At 37.5% G+C, this 16,087-nt stretch overlaps 1 protein-coding gene across 4 annotated transcripts in view; it reads right to left on the bottom strand.

Moving 5' to 3' along the window:
• CUNH10orf90 (chromosome unknown C10orf90 homolog) overlaps nt 1-16,087 on the bottom strand; it is a 115,861-nt gene that overhangs the window by 72,547 nt on the left and 27,227 nt on the right. For 3 of the 4 annotated variants that reach the window (XM_006143892.1, XM_027770091.1, XM_027770092.1), the window contains exon 4: nt 16,004-16,079. In XM_006143892.1, the coding sequence (XP_006143954.1) occupies nt 16,004-16,079 (76 nt within the window). The remainder of the gene's footprint in view (nt 1-16,003; nt 16,080-16,087) is intronic. The other variant, XM_027770090.1, reaches the window with a different exon arrangement.

Below are 16,087 nucleotides of genomic sequence, written 5' to 3'. Positions count from 1 at the left end.
TGAAGGATCTATTGCTGAGTGAAGTAAGCCAGGCTATGAAAGATATTGTATGTATCCACTCAATATATACCGACTATCCGCACTCTATGATAGAGAGCAAAAAATTGGAGGACATAAAAGCAGTGAAGGTACTTAATGAGAATAGGACAGAGTGGAATGGGGGAGGTGAAGAGAAGAGGATAGAGAAAGATAGCAAGAGAACAATAGAGAGGCAGGACGTTAGTGAGAAACAGATATGGCTTATTACCTGTTGATGATGACATGTATAGTATTCTCAACTGGATTGGTCTGAGAAGTATTTCATGATGGGCAAAGTCTTTTTACAAGCAAAATGAGAAATAGCAATTGAGTATTTTAAAAAAATAATTAGAATAATAATAATAATGATTGGGGAAAACATAGAAAAGATATTGAATGTTGAAGCGGGGAGATTAATGTCTCTGTATTGACTGACATACATGGCATTCCCTTTTGAAAAAGCAATGTAATACACTGTAAAGTTATATGTAATCCAATGTAATATAAAGAAGATTATGATGATAATAAAAAATTAAAAAATAACATGATAGAAATAAATCCACATAGAACAATGATTTTAAAAAATTGTCTGAATATTTTATTTTAAATATATACATGAGACTAGATGGTGAGCTTCTATCAAAAAACCCAAAAGTATGATCATAATCTTGCCCTGTCAGATATTAAAGCTTATCATGAAGATATCATTAAAATTACATTGAGGGCTGGCCCGGTAGACTAGTGGTTCAGGGAGCTGGATTCCACATGGCTAATCACAGTCTGAGTCTCAGTCCTAGCAGCTTAAAAGATATGTCAAGTGTGCATAGTAGCTTAAAAGATACGTCAGGTGAGGGAACCAGCAGTTAGCGTATTGGCTATGTCACTGGACTCCCATGTAGTCGACCGCGGTTCGTGTCCCGGACCCGGTGGCTTAAAACTCACGCCGGGCGCGTGTGCGTGCGTGCCCAAGATCCCGAGAGGAGAATGGAGGAGAAGGGATTGCGGTGTGACCATCCCCCCTGGGGGGTGATTTCTCGCTTTCTGTCTCTATGTCTCTCTCTGTCTGTCTGACGAGCGCACGCGCCCTACAGTGAAAATCTCTCCAAAAAAAAAAAAAAAAAAGATATGTCAGGTGTGCATGTGTATGCATGTTCAAAAGTCCTGACAGGGTAGAAAAATGGAGAAGGGACTGAGGCATGACCACGCCTCTTGGGAAATATTTCTTTTCTCTATCTCTTTCTCCAACAAGTGTATGCACCCTCTGGTGATTGAAAAAAATTGTGTTAGTAAATATATGCAGAAAATATTTTTAACTGAATGAAAATGAAAACAATATATGTCAAAATTAGGAGGCAATTATAGCTCTTAAAATGATTATATGAAAACATTTGATATCAGCATTTCATCTAACCTTCTCCCTTATGAAGCAAGTATAGAAAAGCAAATAGACAAAAAAAGTCAACAAATCAGAAATCAATATTGTAGGAAACCAAAAAATAGAGAAAATAAATAGAACAAAACCTGGATCTTTAAGAAAAAATCAGTAAGATGGATAACCTTTAACTAGACAATGAAAAGAGGAAAGACACAAACTACCAAAACAGGAATGAATTAGAAAATATAAACTGGCAATTCTAGGATCAAAAGAAAACACTATTAACAACGTTATGCCAATAAATTACTTTGGTGAAATAGCAAATTACTTCAAAGACACAAATTGCCAAAACAGACTTAAAAAATAGAAATTCTGACTGGTCATAAAATAAGTTTAAAAAATGAATTCATAATTAAACTTTGTTATAGAGAAAACATAAAGGGCTGGACCTGTTGTGTAGCAAGTAGGTGCTGTGCATAGGAAGCTGGATTCCATACAGTCTCCCAAGTTCAAGTCCCAGCCTTAGTATCTTGAAAAACACACTAGAAATGTGTGCACATGCCCCGAATCCTGAAGGAATGGAGAAATGAGGAAAAGGGAGTGTGGTATGACCATGCCTCATTGGGGTGGGATGCTTTCTCTCTCTCTCTTTCTCTCTGTTAAGGATGCAAGCATTCTGGTAACAATTAACAAAATAAAACTAAACTTCAGGTCAAGTTGACTTCACTGGTGATTTCTATCAAATACTTAAGGAAAAAATAATGCCAATTCCCCAAAATATCTTTCAGAAATAAAGGAGAAGACAATACTTAGCAGCTCATTTTATAAAGCCAATATTTTCCTGATGCCCAAGCCAAAAATATTTATTTTTAAATTTTGTTTTAAGTGCAGTTTTTGCTATAGGGCATGTGCACTCATTGGACAGACAGACAGAGACAGACAGACAGACAGAAGGTGAGAAATCACACACACCCCCTCCCAGAGGGAATGGCCTCACCACAATACCTTCTCCTCTATTCTCCTTTGAGGATCTTGGGTATGCATGTACACACGCCTGGCATGACTTTAAGCCACCGGGTCCTGGACTCTAACTGCGGTTGACTATGTGGGAGTCTAGCAACGTAACCATTGCACCATCTGCTGGTCCCCTCCCAAGCCAAAAATATTTCTAAAAGGAAAAGTACATACCAATATTCCTCAGAAATAAAAATGAAAAAAAAAAAACATCCAAAATAATAGGAAATAAAAACCAGCAATTAATTTACTTTTAAAAAGTATAATGTATCATAAGAGATATGTAGTTAATTTAATATATGAAAACCAATGTAACTCCCCATATTTATAAAGTAAAAAAGAAACCTTATTATTACCCCAACAGATACAGAAAAATCATTTGCTAGTATTCAACACCCATGCATAAGAAAAACTCTTATCAAATTAGCAGTAGAAACAACAACGAAAATATATGAATAGAAATTTGACAAGGGACTTGAATAAACATTTCTCCAAAGAAGACATGGCCATAAGGCTCATAAAAGGATGTTCAATATCACTAAGAAATAACTACAGAAATACAAATCAAAACTGCAGTGAGATACTTCATGCCAATAAAAATAGATATCATTTATTTAAAAAAAAAAGAACAAAAAAACAGAAAACAGCAAGTGTTAGTAAAGATGAGGAAACCATGTTTATCACTGATAGGAATGTAAAATGGTGCCGTAACTATGAGAAATAGTATGGCAATGCCTTAGCAAATTTTAAATAGAATTACCATACGATCTAGTAATGCCACTTTAGGATATATATACTGAAAAATTGAAAGCAGGGACTCGAAGAGCTATTAGTATAGCTATGTTTTTTGCAGCATTATACACAATAGTGAAAAAGTAAAAGCAATCCAAGTGTCCACTGACAGATGAATGGATAAGCATGATGTGGCACACACACACACACCAGAAGATAGAATATTGTTCAGCCTTAACAAGGAAGGAAGTTCTGGTAGATGCTATAACATGGATGAACCTCAAAGACATTATACTTAGTGAAATAACCCAATCAGAAAAAAAAAAAAAACAGAGATTTTATTATTCTACCTATAGGAGGTCCTTAAAATAGTTCCATTCATAGAGACAGAAAGTAGAATGGGGTGGTAGCTAGGAAATGGGGAGTTATTATTTAATGAGTATAGAGGGTCAGTTTGGCAAGATAAGAGAGTTCTGGAGTAAATGGCGGTGATGGTTTGCAAAACAAGGTGAATATACTATTGCCACAGAACTGTTCACTTAGAAGTTATTAAAATGGTAAATTTTATGGCCCAGCAGGTAGCATAGTGGTTAAGGCACTGGACTTGCACATGGCAGACTGTGGTTCGAGGACCAGATCTGGAGCTTTGAAAATCATGTTGGGTGCCTGTGCGCGTGTGCCCAGAATCCCAGGAGGAAAATAGAGGAGAAGGGGTTGCAGCATGGCCATCCACCCTAGGGGAAGATGTCTCTCTATTCTTAGAAGCAGGAAAAATCTTCCTCAAGCAGATAAATGGAGTTTCTATATCAATCTACGTCAATATAGATTTTTAGATTTCTACAGCTAACAAAGTTAAGGTACGGATGCTTCTCTCTCATCACTTCTACTCAGTATTTCCCTGGAAGTCTTAACTAGTGCAATAAGGCAAGGAAAAAAATAGAAATCATTAAGATAAGGAGAGGATAGTAAAACTTGATTCATACTTAATATTACTGTATACATAGAAAATCCCAAGGAATCCACAAAAACACTACTATAATTATTAAGTGTTTTTTACTAATGTTGTAGGATTCAAGATTGTTAGATAGAAATCAATAATATATAGATATCTACATGTGAGCCACAAAGCTGGAAATGACATTTTTTAAAAAATCAAAATTCATTTGCAGCAGCATTTGGAACATGAAGTGAAGATAAATTTTATAAAATCTGTGAAAAACCTATAAAGAGTACTATAAAATATTGTTAGTCAAAATTAAAGATACATGTAATGACATAGAAGAACTTCAAAAAGCACTGGTCTCAGTGAAAGAAACCTTATACTAAAGAATACACTAAATTTGCTTTAACTAATATAGATTTTATTTTAGAAAATGCTAGAAAGAGACCTGTGATTTCTTGAGGCCGGGGTGGTAGAAGATTGACTGCAAAAGGGCCAAAATTCTTGAGATGATAGAAATATTCTGTATCTCATTGTGGTGTTCATTGCATGAATGGGTATATACATATAATGTGTGTACTTTTGTGTCAACAATTATGTCTCAAAATAGCCAATTTAAAAATAGAGTACAAAGATCAGATTGAGAAGTTTCTTTAAAATATAAAATTAAATTTTGAAAAATACATGCTAGAAGCCTGAGTCTCTCACTGCTTGCCTGCAATGATAAACTATGTCAGATGCCAACAGTTCACATTTAGGAGTATCTGAAAGAATCCTCATCTTCCAAATCCATAGAGAGCAACAGAGTAGCATTTGTGATTCATACTCTATTCATGTTGGATGAAAATTTCTAGAAGGAAAAAACTGCATAAGTCAGAGAAACCTTTGTATAATCATGTAAGAATTTGGTATATGATTGGTACTGTCAACCAGTCAAGATATAACATATTATCTTATCAGTAGTGTCTGGACACTAGCAAACCATGTAGGAAAAGGAGATTTCCAACTTATACCATCATGGAAATACACCCAGAGGGACTGCAGATCTAAACAAAGGCACTATAGAGGACTGTAGGCTAGAGGCGGCCTTTCTAAGATAATAAATAATCAGAACACCAAAAATTACCATAAACAGACATGATGACTAAAAGCAAGGTGGCATCCTGGATTGGATCCTGGAACAGAAAAAGGACATTAGTGGAAAAATCTGAATAAAATCCGTATTATAATATTAATGTCTTAGTTTGTATTAGGAGTTCCCAAATGGAGTGAGTTTTGCTCTCAAGGAAGACTTGGCAAGGCCTGGAGACATTTCTGGTTACACAATTGGGTGGAGATGGAGGTGTTACTAGCACCTCATGCTAGAGACAAGGGATGCTGCTAAATACCCTACATGCACTGGACAGCCTCCACAACCAGCCTCAAATGTCAACAATACCAACTTTGAAAACTCAGTCCTAGATAAGTATAGTAGGTCACTAGTAAGATGTTACTATAAGGGAAAGCTCAAGGATCTACATGCAGGGACTGTACTAATTTTGTAACTCTTCTGTTAATCATCTAAAATTATTTCAAAATTCAAGGTTTTATTTATTTATTTATTTATTTGTAGAGGGTTTTTGCTATAGGGCACGTGTGCTCACCAGAAAGACAGAGAGAGACACAGAGACAGAAAGCAAGAAATCACCCCCCAGGGGGGATGGCCATGCCACAATCCCTTCTCCTCCATTCTCCTCTTGGGATCTTGGGCACGCATGCACATGCACCCGGAGTGAGTTTAAACCACTGGTTCTGGGACTCGAACTGCAGCCGACTACATGGGAGTCCAACAACATAGCCATTACGCCAACTGCTGGTCCCACAAAATTCAAAGTTTTAAATATTACCACAAACATTAAAAAATAAAAGACAAAATCACATTTTAACATGAATAAATATGCAGAAGACTAAAGAAAGTGATCAAAGAAAATAGAAGCAATTCACAAAAGAAGAACTAGAGAGGTATAGTAAACCTGAGAAAGTCAGACTTTCAGTAAAATATGCAAATAAATGTATCACAAATATTATATTTCATTTCTCAAAGTGGCATGCAAAGTTTTGTAATGATAATACCTAATGCGTATACATGTATAAAGACAGAGACATTTATGTATAGATAGTTCCATTTGGGTAGACATTTGGATATCTTTATTTAAAAGTCTCAGTACTGTGCCTTTGACCTAAAATTCTAAGAATTTGGCTTTAGAAACATCACATGAAATGCTCATATTTCCCTCCAAAGATATTTACTTACATTTTGCCTTTAAAATATAAAAATGAAAATAATCTATTTAACAATAAACTTTTTTAATAGTTAAGCTAAATCTGTATGATAAAACTCTGTGTAGCCATTAAGCAATTAATAGGGAACTATATAGGATGTGAAACAGAACAGTATATATTAATATTTTCATAAAATTTTTGGTAAGAAAAGGAAAAGAAAGAAAGTATAAAGGAAAAAAGAAAAGAAGTCTGTTACATTTAGGAGACAACTTAAGTAACCTATTTGGGAAGATCTACTGAAATAATTGCAGTGATATACCTCTGGGCAGTAGGGTTATGGTTGATTTTTCACTTTCCTCTATTTGCTTATTTATTGGGCTGTTGGAAAAATCATGATGTATTTTTGCATGGAAAAAACTGCATCATGACTTTTCTAACAATCCAATATATTTTTATTTTTACAATGCACATGTTTTACTTTTTCAATGAGGAAAATATATTAGAAAAGCCAAGGAATTGAAGAATAAACTGATTCTACTTAAACTCATTTTAATGTGATATTTTCAAGAGTGATGTTAGACTTGAAGAGACACCCTAGCTACCAGCTATACCAACAGCCAAGGTAGGCTTTAAGGCTAAGATGTTTATGATGAGCTTTGACACAATGACATGCATCAGCATAAATTCTCCCTGATAGTAAGTTATATCTCCCAAATGTACAACATGGTGACATTGAATGCATTGTACAGACTAATGCTCCCAAACTCCACTGGTTGGGGTCTGATCATTCAGATCTCCTTTGGCTATAATTTCTTGCCTTTCTTTTTTTTTGGAGAGGTTTTCACTATAGGGCACGTGCGCTTGCCAGACAGAGACAGAGACAGAGACAGACAGAGAGACAGAAAGTGAGAAATCACCCCCCAGGGGGGATGGCCACACCACAGTCCCTTCTCCTCCATTCTCCTCTCGGGATCTTGGACATGCACACACACCCGTCCTGTGTGAGTTCTAAGCCACCAGGTCCGGGACACGAACCGCGGTTGACTACGTGGGAATCCAGCAACATAGCCATTACGCTAACTGCTGGTTCCCGTTTGGCTATAATTTCTGAACTGAAATGGCGCATTTGATGTTACATGCGCCAGCATATTTTTGAGGGTTAAGAAGAGAATGCTAGAGAAACTTAGTCACTTGTTTGTTATCTACATAGGCCATCTGACCAAAAACACCTAAATGTGGTCTACTCATGTACAGAAAGGGATAAGCCTCTATCTTAAAACACTAAAGGCATTCATTGGTTGAATATACTCCAAATACCACTTTATTCACCCATAAGCCTGGTCCTCTCACTTTGTATCTTGCCTGAGAAGTGAGTGAAATGTAAGTAAAATTAAATACTTTTTCGTTTATTTAAGCCAATGCATATATTTAGACATGGGAAGGATAAGACAAAGCCAGGAATGAGTTTAGCACACCAAATGCCACTGTGTGACCCCACATATTTGTGAGAGTTGGGCCTCAAAGTTGTCTCTGTATTTTCAATAAACAATGTAGAAGGGAAGACATTAGTTGCTGCATAAGTCCAATGCTCTGAAAAAAAGAAAAACTACGCTTGCTCAGAAGAAGCACAATTCTGGGAAACAGGGAGAGTTAAGATTTTTTTCCTTGTGGGATCCACATAAATAGAATTGTATAATACATGAATGACCCACATACTTAATGTCAGTTTCTGGCACAACCCCAAAGCACAAAGAAAACAAATGCAGCTCTGCAGAAGAAAATGATGCAACCCTTATATGCAAATATTTAAACTAATAGAAAAAAATCATTAAGAAAAAATGTATTTATGTAGCTCCTGTTTTTAATTTTTGATACTATAGACAACAACCACCTAATTTCCCATTCAACTATAATTTCTGATGTTCCTATAAGGCGTTTATCAGTTATCATGAAAAACCAAGTGGGAAAGGATAGGCATTTGAGAGAGCTGGTTCTAATCTGAAAAGTATGACAAAGGTTGTACTTCCTGCAAAGAGAACACCTATACCGTGCAACTGCCCTTCAAGACCCCACAGGAATCTCAATCTGGAAGTGTCTTCCCCTATTGTCCTTAAATAGGTGAGTCACAAGACACATAGTAGAAGGGACATGATATACTCCCAACAGCACACTGAACCAGGAAGGCACTGGCAGGGCTGCACAGATTCCAGTACAGAATCAGTATGAGAGTTTTGAAAATGCATTCCAGACATGTCTGATGCCCTCCCCCAGTTAAGAACATCTTTTCCACATCCTCTGACAACAGCACTGAACCATGTAAGTTCTCTAGAATGCCTTATACATGGACTGAGGTTCTTCATCTACAGGAATGACCTCATGTGGTCATAATGGGAATGGGAAATAACTCAACATGTGATAGCAATATAAAAAAGAATTTCTGTATTTAAAAACAAACTATTTTGATAAAACATAGTTTAAAATGAATTCATGAGCTGGTTCTACCATCTTCATTCATCTCTTATTCTCCAAAGTTAGTCATTAACATTGAAAAGAAAATCACATTTTATAGAAAGATAGGAGCTTTGCTCTAAGATTATTGGGAAAATAGCAAAAACTCACCAAGCTCAAAAAAATATATATATACACACCATCTCTGCCTCATGTTTTATCTCGTTTCTAGGATCCTCTGTGTCTAGACAATATTTTTTTTGTTACAGAAATCATCATGCTACTACCACTTCTTTCCAAGATCATGTCTAAATTGATTTCTTATAGACAACTGTGATGATATTAAAGATAATTTAAAAATGGTACTGAGTCCCAACTATGCGCCTAAACTGCTTAGTACTGCTCTTATAAGTTACCTTGTAAGGTACATGCAGGCAACTACTAGAATCTGAAAGGTCCATCCGGTGGTTACTCTGATTATCATTGTTACTTTCTTTTTTTAAAGAAGGTTTTTGTAATAGGGCACTTGCCAGAGAGATACAGAGACAGAAAGAAAGAAATCGCCCCCCACCCCGGGGGATGGTCATGCCACAATCCCTTCTTCTCCAATCTCCTCCCGGGATCTTGGGCACACATGCACATGTGTCCAGCCTGAATTTCAAGCCTCCAGGTCTGGGATTCGAACCATGGTTGGTCACATGGGAGTCTAGAAATGTAACCATTACACCATCTGCTAATCTCTATCATTGTTATTCAAGTATAGATAGCTGCTCTGGAGCCTCCTAATTTAAAAAATTAGGCCATTATCTCATTAGTTCACCTAAGGTTTTCAATTTATTTCTCTTAATCTATTGTTGGCAAACCTGAACAGTTGGCCAATTAGCAATGACTCTCCTAAACACTGCAGGGATACGCCCTGTTATACAACTTGAGGGAGTAGGGGGAAAAAAATGGGGAAAATTTTTTTTTCCATAAGCTAGCAAGAATAGTGAAATGAGACACTATATAGACTCTACAGAATGATCTCAAAATCTCATTTATGATTATGGAGTAAATAACACAATCTCATCAAGACTCACTGAGAGTTAAATTTTAAAAACAAATTTTTAAACCTTTCAAAATATTTTTGGCAATGGCACACATGTTTTCTCTTCTTTAACATTCAATTTGAAGGTTAATAATTGTCTTATGACAATGCTTAATCTTTCCATTGAATTCCTGGAGGAAAACAATATTTTGAGACAACCCTCCTACTACCACTTTGATTTTAAAACCAAATAGGGATTTTTTCACAACCTACCTCTTATCAGTGAATCTTACATGGCTCCCCACTTTTCCTTGCCAGAGAGATTTTGAGTATGGCCACAGGGAGGAAAGGTTGAGGAAGGCAGACAACAAACATGTAATGGCCCTGACATCAGCACGGGCTTTATTGGGTCATCAGAATAACCTGTCCTTCACCAGCACACAGGCCCTGGGCCTGTTCTGTCCTAAGATTTGGCACAGACTTGGATCCTGCCTTCTAAGAACAATCTGGAAGAAGAAAAATGACCCCCTTGAAGTGGTAAATGCATCGCATTAAAAGACTATTACCTACATAGTGAAGGGTGAGGTACCACAATTAAATTTTGTTTCAGCATCATGGAATCAGAGACTATTCTGGTGTCTGGTACCATGGCTGACACAACAGAGGTAAAGAAAGTGAAGGAAGGTTGACCAAATAGGACTCTGGTCTGGCATCAGCAGGAGGTATCAGGGCTGGATGCATTCACCAACCTCTGAAGAAGACAAGTGACACAGCCTGACCTCGCTACTGACTAAAAAGAAGCAGGAGAGCCGGAGGCCAAGGTTGAATCAAAGTAAGCACCTACATTTAGGAAACAGGAAGAGAATTAGAGAGGACCAGGAAGGTACTGGTCAGAAAGGAGTAAACAGGATAAGGAGGTGGAGGATGAGAGAGTTCTTCCTGTTGATGCTGAACATTATATCACTCCTTCACCACATTCCAAACATCAGCCTAACAATCCAGCTTGCAGACAGCTATTGTGACAGAAAACCACAGCTCCCAAAATGAATAAATTGATGAGTTAGAAGAATTCAAAGTCTTAAAAATGGAGATTTTATAGGAAAGTTACTTGCCCAAAGCTACCCAGAGAATCTACTCTTAACTTTTTTCTGGGAAGACTTAATATTTTGGGTTTTCTGGGCCATATGGTCTCTGCCCCTATTACTCAACTCTTCTATTATAGCACGAAAACAGCCATGAAACAATGCAAAACAAACATGCATGGTCATGTTTTAATAAAACTTTATTTACAAAAACAGTGGTCTGGATATGGGCTTACTAATTCCTGCTCTAGAGCTGTTGCAGCATAACAGGGGTCCTAGTTTGTTTCATTGTTCATTCACTAGCTGATACTAACACTTCCTGGCATATCATGTTGTTAATAATAAAAATACAAAATCACTCTTCCCAATTCTTTTGGCTTCATTAAAAAAATTGTTATAAGATTGCTTACCTAGAAACCATGCATTGATTTCATCAACAGGAAAGTGTGGCTATAGTGTGAAAGTATCCTGATTGCCATGGGACTGTCAAACCATCTGATCTCTTAACAAAACCCTGTTGGATCACCTTCAAAACACAGCCACAGAATCTGACTACTTCTCAATGCTTCCACCACTCCCACTCCTGGACAATTATACAATATTTATTTATTGAATGAATAAACAAACACGAACGTAGAACAATCGAATACTATTATTGAGCTGGCGCCATAGCCTGCTGGTTAAGGGAGCTAGAAACCACATGGACAGCCATGGTTCAAAAACCTGCCCCTGGTGGCTTGACAAACACATTGAACATGTGTATATGTGTGTCCAGCATCATAACAGGCTACAGAAATAGAGAAGAGAATGTGGCATGACCATGTTCCATTATAAGAATCTTTCCCCCTTCTCTTTCTGTCTCTAATAAGTGCACACATTCTGGTGGCAATTACAAAAACAAAAACAAAACAAAACACACTCCACTATCCTCATAGAGGTGCCAAGGTCTAGAGTTCATGCCCCACCTCCTGCCCCAGTTCTAGAATAACAAGATTCTCACCTTGTTTCATTTGGTGAGCTGGCAGGGATTTCTTACTTCTAGTCATTCACATCTTTGTTCACATATGGATACTAAACTCCGCTGGGAATTTTTCAGACCAATGCCACCAGAACCTGTATACCAATAGGGTGTTCTAACACAGAGTATCCCATAGATCATCAGCATGTGAGGCAAAAAGTGTGGACAGTGTGTTCATTAGCTTTTTCTCCCATCGCATCTAGTAACATCAAAAGATTTTGCTCTATCTATTCAATGTCTCAGAGATGAGAGACCTAGGCCATGAATGCAATATAAAATGGGCAAGGAGTAATGTATCCAAGTCAATAGTGTTTCAAGCATGCATATTCAGTGAGGAGAGAACCATTCAGATCAATACTAAATACCATAAAGAACTAGATATCAGACTAGGAAGGATTTCTGAGCCAATTTTTTTTTAAGTTGATTTATTTCTTCCATCAGTGAGAGACAGGGGATGGGGACACTCCCAACAGAGTGTTCACATCACAATCCACCCCTGGCCGCAGACAGCCAGGGTAATAGGCACATGTTCACTGCACCTGACATATACAGAGAGCCTTCAGAATGTGAACCTGAGACATTTCCATGTGGCCTTAGCATGGTGGAGAGTTGTTACACTTGTGTCACTGCAGCTGGCCTGAGCCAATACATTTTAACTATATCAAATGACACAGCTTCTTATAGTCCATCAGAAATTAACTTGTAGCTCACTCTCTTAATTGAGTCTACCAGCCACCAAATATTGATGTTATTTCATATATCCATAAACAGTCTTCAAATAACACCTTCAATGGTGAGAGTGATGATAGGGCCCACTCTTAAGAGAGACACCACCATCCTAATTGCTCTACTGTGAAGGGCACAACAGAAACCAAATACCTAGCTCTGGCACTTGGCTATGTGGACTCGGACAAATCATTTAATCTTCAAGCCTCATTTGTCTCATCTGCAAAATATGGATGCTAATACTCCCTTACAGAATGGTTTAATAATTCAAAATAATTGATGGTGCCTGGTGGGCTATAGTTACTGATAAGAGGATGATGATGATAATGGTTGTGATGACAATAATAATGATGAAAACAGTTTTTATGATACATACTAGAATTTGTATACCTACCAATGCGGTGCTTGCAGGATGCTTATTAACAACAGGAAGGTAAAGGTAAAACAAACAGATCCAAGGAGATGAACAAAAAAGAAACCAATTCCTAAGTGCTCAGCTCTTGCAAGAACAGGTACTCATGTATCTATTGGAATGCCACATGGCAATAGACCTATCTGGATTGCACAAAGTGCTTGTAAATATCCCATTTTCCCTAATTTTAGTCATCTTTCTTAATGCATGTTATGGAGGCTCATGCAAAAATACGATTTGTAGAGGGCCAACAGTTGGTGTGGTGACTAAAGGCACTGGATTCCCATGTGGATGATTGTGTTTTGAGTCCCAGACCCGACGGCTTGCTTTCTCCCTTTCCATTTTTCTCTCTTTGTCTCTCTTTGGTCAAATTAAAAACTAATAAGATCAAATGGAATTAAATAAATACATAATTCTTTTAAAAAATACAATGTATAAGACTTTCTGTCCAATGACTTAATGACTATGACTAAAAACGCATTGTCTCTGTTTAGACTCTACCAGGCAGTACCTAGGAAGCAGCTGAATGTCAGTAAGCCAGCCTGGAGAGGACCCTGCTCATGAGAGATTTTAAAGTCCTTCAGATAAAAGATTCAGATTCCATAGCCATGAAGTATGAAGACTGCTAATAGCCTGTGTAACCACAGGAGGCTGTCAAGAATGTTTCAGAGAAGAATCCAGTTTCAGACAGGAAAATACAAACAGTTTCTTTGAGATGTAATGAGCATCGCCATGGTTTGAAAGCACTTTCATTAAGGCTAAAAAGCCTTGTCAAGACTGAAGGTCAGCAAGCCCACCCTTGAGACATTGCGTAGGTTTGTACTAGGACAGACTGTGGTCGTTACAGTCAATGAGTTGTACTTACACAGTTGAGGTAAGAATTCTATAGTGTGGGTAGAAGTGCTTTCTTGTCACCTGGGAAGAAATACAGCACACTGAAAATTAGTTTCTGAGAGAGCATACAAGCACAGGGATGCCTGTGTATGAGAGTATGCATTTATAAATACCTGAGCATGTGCTCTAAATGGTAGACCCTCAAGGTTCTGTGGCCTAGGAATTTATGTTTGCAGGGCCCAGAGTGGCATGGAACTTCTTTCCTGTACAGATTCCATCTCAGGCAAATAGAGCAGAAATTTTTTTAAGTTTAAAGGGACTTTCAAGAGCACCTAATTCACTCTCTGCTCTAGTTAGCCAGATGAGTAAGTAAACTCAGAGAATTAGAGTCACTTGTCCACATTCACTGAGCTAGAAAATAATAGATCGGCAACTGTAGAGAAAGTGTTCAAGATTTCCTTGTTTTCTGTGACAATCTTGTTCTTTCAATGGTAGAATGAGGTTGCAGGATTTAGAACTACTCAAGTTTTCCACATGTAAATCTTCTGGGAAATATGGTTATTCTGAGGGATGTTGACCCACCGGGAGTAGAATAAACTTATACTATTTGCCTAAGAAAATTCTTTTACGGGAGTCATTTTACGAAGTCACAATCAAAAATCTTTTCTGCACCAAAGCCAAAATAAGCGGGGGACTTTTTTCTACTCTTGCTCCTCTCCTCTGAGATGAATGTTTCAGATCTGGCTCTAGTTATTTCTAAAGATCCTTTGGTGAAAAGCACTATAAATCCAAATGACTAGTTCACATCATGAAGCACAGTGTAAAGACAAGGATGTGCTTCAACTGGGGTAGCATACAACCGTGCAGGTTGTATAGTTCTGGAATCATCAATAAGGAAGATAAAATACTTAGCTTGGGCAATTTCTTTACACCCTAAAGAGGGGTTTATATTTAGAACACTGATGGCTGCTGATATTTTCCAGCTTGCAGTAAGTCTAAAACTCAGTCATTTCAATGGTTTAATCAATTTGAGAGCCATGTCAAATTGCCCAAAAAAACCCTCTAAGCGTTCAATACATATACACTTGTTAAAATTAATTACATCATTTAATATTTCTATGCAAGTTAGAGTTTCAAATGTTTTATAGTCATTTTATTCATTAATAAAGCTTTAATGGACAAAAATTGAAGCATAAAATTATTATGCATATGCTATATGCTATATTTTCAGTTTTACTATTATTATCTTTAAATATTGTCCCCAAGTGACAAGTCACTAATTCATAAACCAGATTCTCTCACAGTAAGTAAAGCTAGAAATCAGAAGTTGATACAGAGGGGGAAAAAAAATTGATGACCTTCCTCCTTGAAAAATCTATCCTTTCCTCCCCTGATTTTCCAAGACAGGTGAAGGGTCCCCAGGGAAGGCCATCTTGGGAATTCTGCCTGGCATTAGAAATAGCAGAAACAGTACCAAATCTTGCCTGAGTTGCCCCCAGATGACAAACCAGGGAGACAGAAAATTGCTGCTACTGCTGTTGGCATGGTGAGTCACTGACTTGCCTCATTTAGAAAATGTTTTATAATTAACACACACACACACACACACACACACACACACCCCATACACTCCATTATGGGGTTTTGTGTCTGAGTAGTTATGATACTTATGAGGTTAACTCACAAACATCATCTATGTGATTAAAAAGTAAAATTACAGAATTCTAGACACTTCCAAATATACAGATGTTTGGCACCAGAGAGACAAAACATCTGGGGGTGAACAGCATTTTGTTCTCCTCACCCTGTTTTGGAATGTGATGAGGGCACAATCTAAATTAACTTCTTCGGAGCTATTGTGTCTTACTCATTATGTATGATTTGGAACTACTGTCAGAAACAAGAAATTGAGGGAAAGAATCTCTTATAAAGTACAGAAGTTTCATCTAAGAAAATGTATCCAATTGCACATCAACACTGAGCTATCAGCAGAGGAGATTAAAGCGACTCTCCTGAGCAATGCCTCTTGCCATAAGTTATGTAGAAGAAACTCGATACCCACCTTGGCAGAGCATTTACACCGCTTACCCTCCTGCAGACAGATGCATGACTCACCTGCGGTGTAACTCCAGCCAGGTATGTGAATGGACAGTTCATTGGCATGACTGCCCGTGTGACAAGTTGCATGGTCCTCTTTCC

This window comes from Tupaia chinensis, unplaced genomic scaffold (assembly GCF_000334495.1).
Source record: "Tupaia chinensis unplaced genomic scaffold, TupChi_1.0 Scaffold000113_1, whole genome shotgun sequence".
In the NCBI taxonomy this organism is placed as follows: Eukaryota; Metazoa; Chordata; class Mammalia; order Scandentia; family Tupaiidae; genus Tupaia; species Tupaia belangeri.
Note: the sequence above shows the minus strand (reverse complement) of the source record. Positions and strands in the feature narration are given on the sequence as shown.